A 7,775-nucleotide genomic window follows, 5' to 3' on the forward strand; every position below is an offset into this window, starting at 1 on the left:
AGAATCCTTTTCTCACAAATCTAAAACACATTAAATATTAAATTAGTCATAATTTTTTTGATTTAAATTATTTTTTAACGTACCTTATATTAAACCAAAAGTAATTTATAGTAATTCTAATAAATTCCATTGTACACCTTTAGTCCTATATGCATTTATGAAAACTCTTTCCCTTTTTTTTACTTTATATTATTGATGGATCTCACCATTCACTACACTATTTCAATAACTTTTTCTCATTTTCTCTTACTTACCAATAATTATGTATTAAAACTTGTGTTATCCCAAATGATCTATTTCTATGGGACGAAGAGAGTATATGTTTTATACAAAATAATGAAAAAACAAAAATCTGTAACTATACATACAAAATACAAAAATTTGTATCATTATACAATTAAGTATAGATCAGTATACAGTTCAGTGTGTATCATTATATAGTTGAGCATGGATCAGTATACACATCAACATGATCAATTTATTATACAATTCTGTGTGGATCAATATACTGATTCTCGCTAGATTAAAAAAGTCAATCATAGCCGGCCATTGGCATCCTAGATCTAGTGGCCCAGATTTACTTGTTGTTAGTATTATAAGGTGGTGCTTGCATTATAACGCAACGCGACCTTATATAAATATTGCAAATCGAAATCTATTTGAATTAATTCAATTAATGCTTTGAACATAGATTGCATGGAAAACACATTTAATTGTGTTCCTATTATTACGGGACGAAGTGAGGATGAATTAATTGATTTCTTAGCATGCATTCAATGGTGATATGCGAATTGGTTAATCCAAATAATCACCTAAAAGCATGTTTGGTAGGAGTGATAACTCATTTAGGGATGAGATTTTATGAACAAAAATGATATTTTTGTTCATAAAATTTCATCTCTAGATGAGTTATCATCCCTACCAAACATGGCCTAAATATGTGTTGTATTCTCTGATTATTCTCCGCTGCAAACTTAATCAAGCCGACCCCACGACCCGATCTACTCCATCATTCAGTAGAAAAGTTAAGATGTGACTACATAACTGGATAAGAGAGAAAACAAATGGGATTAAATTTGATCTTAAACTACATTAATGATTGTGGCAAGCATGAGTATACTAGGATGTAGGGTGTATGAGTTGGCCAAGCAGTAGAGTAGTAATACTTGAGACCAAAGGTCTTATTTTTGAATCCTCGCACGGTCTTTAAATTTATATTCATTTTCCCATAAAAAAAATATTGTACTAGAAAATATTTGTACTAAGTCATCCAAGACACTAACACAAAATCAACAAACAAACTACCTATTTATTTCATGAAAACACAAACTTAAAATCCGCAAATTAAATTCCTAAACAACATGCAAATTAATTCAAGATCATTGAACAAGCTTGAAATAAAGTAGTAATTAAGTAGGAAACGAAATAAAAAAGTTAAGCAAGAACACGGAAGTTATGCTTAACAACAAAAGTTTTTGAAAATTTAACAACAATAACCGAAGTAAATGCTTGAACACTTAGAACAAAAATTGCACAAAACACATACAGAACTGTGATTAGTACCAAACCAGTCTTAAACCTTAAACACCGAACAAATTGTTATAAGACAACCTGGAATTCATTATAATGAACTAATAACAAACTTATAATGAACTTTAGATTTTTAAATTATGCTAGATGATGTCATTGTTTTTAAATCTTTGAATTCCCTATAATGAACTTCAAATAAAGTAGTAATAACTCCGCATTGTTTTATAATGATGTGTTTGGTGTTTAGCGTTTATAACTAATTTGGTATATAAAACAACCCTACCCATATAAACAAATCATCTAGAATGACTTTTTATTATGGTAGTAGTATTAATTGAGAGAGTATAGTAATGATGATTCGGGGGAGGAGATGATAGATCAATTGCTCCATTGTTAACTGCGATGGGTCATTTGCCAAGTTAAGCTCAAATCTTTCAATAAACATAAAGAATGTGTATTTAAAAATGATACTTCTATTTGACTGTTCAAAACTGGTATTCTTAGTTATGCAAATTATTGCACAACAAAGAGACAAGGACATAAGGACCTAAATAAATAGCAATTGTTCAGGGAATCTAGATATGACATTGGGAATAATTCGAATATCAATGTTTTTCTTGTTGTTAGTGGTTTCGTGTAGATATTAACCTAACCCGATTGTGAGCAAATTTTTAGTTAATATCCTAAAATTATTTAATAATAAGTACAGTTTAGGAATTTAATCCATGTGAGCGAGGCCCTAATAAGTTATGGTATGTTACAGCTGGTGTATAAATTGCATTCCTTAAGTTATACTCCGTTTCTTCTTTAAATTAGTATGTCCTTCATAATATTATTAAATTTGTACATTATCTCATCACTAATTCACAGTACCATAAATATGAGAATCAGATTTTACTCATCCACGCATTTATCTAATAATTATTAAAATTCGTATCAAAAAATTAGGATTGAATGGAATAATAGATATGCAGTTCTAATAATTAAAATCTCTCCCTCTCCTAAAATGCAGCTTCCAAAATTAATGATTTTTGGCAAATTTGATGGACCATAAAAGCCCACTGGACAGGTGGCACTAGTTTTCACATGATACTAAAACAAAGAGTTTAATCCAATACGAAATTAATTTCCATCTAAGACACTGATTTTATGTATTCCCTCGAATTATACTCCCTTTGTCGATTAAAAGTGATATTTTTTCTTTTTTAGGTTTGTCGCATTAAAAATGAAATATTTTGTAAAATAAAAATATTATTTCTATTTTTTGTATTTCTTTTATTTTATTTTTTTCGTTAACTCACAAAACAACATTGCGTAAAATCATGTGACATCATATTTCATATTTTTTGGAATAGAAGGAGTAAGTTTATAAATAATAACTATAACAAATCAAATGAAAATGAAAGGGACCAAATTTGATCCTCATATACATAAGAAAAATAAGTCTTTTAGTCTATTATTAAAGGTCTTAGTAGTGAACGATGTGGGGTGTAATACCATTTGTAAAGTAGAAAAGAGATAGAGGAGAAATGTTGTTTGAATATTACTCCCTTAATCCTATAAGAATATGCACTCTTTTCTTTTTAGTCCGTCACATATTAATATTCATTTTCATTTTGAAAACTCTTTTCTATTTAGTGAGGTGGAGCTCATTGTCCACTAACAATACCATAGTTACTTTTTCTCTCTATCTATTGCTTACTTGTCAATTTTGCATTAAAACCGCGTGGAACCCAAAATGCATATTTTTTGGTGAGGAGGGAGTATTAGTGAAGAATGAAATGTAGTACTACATTCGTTCCACCAAAGGTGTCACATTTGTGGGACGACACGAGAATCTAGGAGATTTTGTTTTGTGCGTTATGTTGAAAGAAAAAATATAATATTTATATAATTGTGAGAGAGAACTTTTTCTAAAATGGAAATGTGACATTTTTAGTGGAACAAACTAAAAAGGGAAGTGAGACATTTTTATAGGACGGAACGAGTATCTGTTAGAGGGAGAAACTTACCCAAAAAAAAATGGACTATTAGTGATTCAAATGGAAAATCATAACTATTGTTTGTGGATGCTCAAAGTATTAATAAAACTTATAAGCTCATATGTATTCAATATAAATTGCAGGGATTAAATTTTTATACAATTATTTATTATTAGCAGAATCATCATTGAATTGTTGGGTCAAATGTAAATAAAACAAGGTCCAAGAATCCTAAGCATCAGGTTCAGCCCAGCGCCAACCCCAATAGACTTTCAAATCACAACGGCTAGTTTTCGCCGACTACACGCGCTCTAACGGTAAAATTTTCCGTTCCATAATCCATTAATTTCCTAATATTATTCGTAATCTCCCTATAAAGCATCTCAGTTAGTCGCCACCTCACATCTCCACCTTCTGTCTACAATCCACCGCCGGCAATCGCAAATTCTCTACTTTCCGGCGACCAAAATCAACAAATTCCGATCTCTTTCTTCAATGGAAACTCCATCATCCACTAGAAGAGTCACGCGATCACAAACCCTGGCTTCATCGAGTACGTTTCAATTCCATTTCAAAACCCTAGAAATTCATCCCCAATTTTCTAATCTGTATCACTTTCTTTCTCAATCGCAGGGAAACTTGAGGAATCGTCGATGCAGAAAAAGCAGCAGCAGCAAGATCGGTCTGCTTTAATTGATATAACCAACGATTCCCCCATTGTCGGGCTTGCAATGGGAAGTCTGAAAACCCCCTCTTCCGCATTCTCGAAGAAGAGAGTTAGCAATCAAGGGCAGTTCATCCGAACCCCGGGTTCGGGTGAAGCCCTCTTGAGAGGCCAGGTGAAGACTCTTCTTCAGAAGGTTGAGGAAGAGGCGGAGCTCTCCAAGATCACCCTCGATAAACGCCCTTTCTTCAATCTTCAGGGGCTGATCAGCTCCCCCCTCGATCTTGTTGCACCGACCCCTGCAAACACACCTCAAATTCTCAATAATCAAATTGGGGATTGTGGTAATGATGGTTTCCCTTCTGTCACTACTGTTGCTGAGACATTTTTCATCCCACAGGTTTGTTTGTTCATTGCCTTTTTCCTTCATCTTGAAATTATTGGATTTGATAATGGTTTTGTTGTATTGCTTTGTGAGAGAAGATGATGAATGGTGTGATTGATAAGGTGTTTGTTTGTTTTCTTAATCATGGAATTATTGGTTTTGATATTGGTTTTGTTGTATTGATTTGTGAGAGAAGATGATGAATGGTGTGGTTGAGGAGGGGAAGCAAGACAGCGTTGAGACGGAGGAGAGCGTGATCACGAGGTCTTTGTTTCTTGATTTCTCAGAGAAATCTGATTCATCTGATTGCTCATCCGTGGTGACTTACCAAGGAGTGTGCTTTGGGGGGAGAGAGAAAAAGGTCTCTACCGATAACGACGACGATGATGATGATGCCTCGATATGGTCTATTCAGGTTAATGCAAGCAGCACTAGAGATGAAGATGACGATGAAGTAGAAGAAGACGAAGAAGTCGTGCAAGGCTGCATCGAAGAGGAAAAGGAAGAGGAGTACTACTTAGTGGTGCATGACGATTGGATGATTGATGATGTTTGTGAAGGATTGAGCAAGATTAGCGTTGGGCCGAAGTTCGAAGGGAAGCACATCCGGTTCATCTACAACAGTGATGGAGAGATTGAAGGAGAGGAAGAGGAAGTGTGTGAAACTCCAAAGGAATAAATGGATTTGGGGGCGTGTTTTCTTGGTTTCTCTGTTATGGATGTCTCTCTTTTGACACCATCTTTGGTTTTTGGGGGATGATTTGGTTCTGTCATTCATTATTCACGTAACTTTGTGATGAGATTTCTACTGATTTGTGTTAATTGATGATGGTTTTGTTGTTATTTGAATCAGAATTCTGCAGTGCCTCAAATTTAAATAGTTTTAGTATTGAAATGTCTAAATTCTCTCTCTTTATTTCAAGATGGAATTAGACAACTTTTTCTCTCGGGCATACACAAAACTAACAAGAAAAAGTGTAGTTTTCAAGTCTTTTTAGAGGAGGAGATATAATATCATTCATAAAATCATCAATAAGATTAAAAAATTTTACCGTTTAATAAATAAATGAACGATTAATTTCCGCATCTTTTTTAAACATGCTTGAAACGAAAAATGCATGAGAAGAATTTTTTCGCGATGAATCTCTCTGATTTTGTTTAGTGTTTTATGACTTTCTGATCAATATAATTTGAAAGTGAGTTGAAAAAAGTTAGTGGTACGTGGTAAAAAAAAGTGAAAGGTGACTAATTTTTAAGGATGGATGAAAATTAAAATAAGTAACAAATTTTCAGGGATGGAAGAAGTATATATGTGTTCGAGTGTTGAATTTTTCTACTGTTTTTTCTCGGCCTGATTTGAAAGTTTGATATGCGTTTTCGTTCTTGTTTCGTGTTTGGAATTTTTTCGGTTTCCTTTCCTTGTTCACTTACGACTTGATTCACTTGCAGGTGAATAGTTAATTTTACCTCCGTCTCTTAAAAGTTTAGTAAATGGTTTTTCATTTAGGTTCGTCTCTTAGGAATAGAGAAATCTTCTAAACTTTCTATCGAGAGAAATTTTTTGAATCATAATTAATACACATATACTAGTAATCATCCCTTGTCTCTTTCTCTTTCTTACACTTACTTCTATCCGTTTTTTCTCTTTCTCTCTTTTACTATTTTGTGATGCACTTAAGGTAGAATTAATTAAAATGCTACTCCCTCTGACCTGTTAAAAATGCAACATTTTTCTTTTTGAATGGTCCCACTGAAAATGAAATATATTCCAAAGTGGAAATAACACCATCTATATCTTCTCTCTTACTTTATACTCTATCTACTTAGCTCACAAACTAATATTCCCTCTTTACCTGAAAATTTGTCACTTATTTCCATTTTCGTCCTGAAAATTTGTGCCCTATATTCTCCATCCGTCTCACAAAAGATGACACACTTGTGGGGTTTGTAATAGTAAATAGGTATTTTGTAATAGTAATTAGAGGGGCATCGAGACCTAACGATATCTAATTATTTTTCTATTTACATGAAAAATGATAGTAAAATATATTCAACTATATGTATTTTATTTAAATTAAAATTAAGATCTAATAGTACTACATAATGTTATGTAAATTATAGTTCAAATTGGTGTAGTATATATAATTATAATCAATGTAAAACTAATTTCTAGAATCGAACCATCGAACCCTTCATTTTTAGTTTGTTTTAGAATATTTTAGATTACTTTAGTTTATTTTATACGAAGTTCTTTCTAGATCGTTTTACTTTACTAGTGTCATACCCGTGCAATACACGACCCAATTAATTTTGTATGTGCACTAACTTCACATTTATGAAATGAAAAACTAAATAATTATATGAAGATCTAAATTTAAAAAATATACAAAACAGAAAGGTCAGCCACAAACACATGTCAATCTAATAAAAAGTGCATTTCATAGAAAAAAATGTCTTTAAATAGAATTGATCTATTTTTAAGGAACATATTAAAATAATAAATGTGATATATTTTTAAGAGCAGAAGAAAGTATTAATAGATATCTAACACGTATGTATAAATTAATACAAAGTGGAATGATAATAATTTTTTGCAGTAGTTATTTGTATTATGAAAACTATCAATGCACTTTAGAATTATTTGTCAAACAAAGAAGAAAGAATAGACAATAGTTACGCAGAACTGGTTCACTGGGTCAGTCCTAGTAAGATTGTGAACTAATCAAACTATAATTGATAAAAAAATTTACAATCCTAACCCTTTCGACTTTGTGTTAGCTAAATTTAACAGGCTATTTATATCAGTCTCATAGATTTAGAATGTATTGACATATCCTTACCCAAAAGAATATAATATTCCTATCCCAATTATGTTAGCAGTACAAAAATATTTGGGCACAGAGATTAAAATATTACGTTGAATAAGATTAAATAAAAGTAAAATAAAAGAATGAACTACATAAATAATACCTGATCTTTCACTTTCGCACGTAAATGATACCTGATCTTTATTTTATATCGTTTTTAGTACCTATAAATCACATTTTTGGTATCTGATGCAATTTTCACCCTAAAATGCCCTCTAAACAAATACATATTTCCATTTTTGTCATTGAGGTTATTTTGGGCATTCAAAACTAAGTACCAAAAGTGATATTATAATTTCTTCTCTCATTCTTCTCACTCTTTATACTATTATTACTAATCAATATTA

General features: G+C 31.9%; 1 protein-coding gene across 1 annotated transcript; it reads left to right on the plus strand.

Annotated features, from left to right (window-relative positions):
- The first annotated feature begins 3,896 nt into the window (after nucleotides 1-3,896).
- LOC125211697 lies at nucleotides 3,897-5,410 on the plus strand. The gene is made up of 3 exons (XM_048111601.1): nucleotides 3,897-4,065; nucleotides 4,146-4,576; nucleotides 4,758-5,410. Exons 1-3 carry the CDS (start codon nucleotides 4,008-4,010, stop codon nucleotides 5,238-5,240), a joined length of 972 nt encoding a protein of 323 aa, XP_047967558.1. The 5' UTR covers nucleotides 3,897-4,007; the 3' UTR covers nucleotides 5,241-5,410.
- The last annotated feature ends 2,365 nt before the right edge of the window (nucleotides 5,411-7,775 follow it).

Source organism: Salvia hispanica, chromosome 3 (genome assembly GCF_023119035.1).
Source record: "Salvia hispanica cultivar TCC Black 2014 chromosome 3, UniMelb_Shisp_WGS_1.0, whole genome shotgun sequence".
Classification (NCBI taxonomy): domain Eukaryota; kingdom Viridiplantae; phylum Streptophyta; class Magnoliopsida; order Lamiales; family Lamiaceae; genus Salvia; species Salvia hispanica.

Excerpts from the sequence above, each read along its gene's own strand:
- LOC125211697 (XM_048111601.1), top strand. The coding sequence starts at position 4,008 with ATGGAAACTCCATCATCCACTAGAAGAGTCACGCGATCACAAACCCTG. Across the intron at positions 4,066-4,145 it reads ACAAACCCTGGCTTCATCGA|GGAAACTTGAGGAATCGTCG; the intron begins GTACGTTTCAAT and ends TCTCAATCGCAG. Across the intron at positions 4,577-4,757 it reads AGACATTTTTCATCCCACAG|ATGATGAATGGTGTGGTTGA; the intron begins GTTTGTTTGTTC and ends TTGTGAGAGAAG.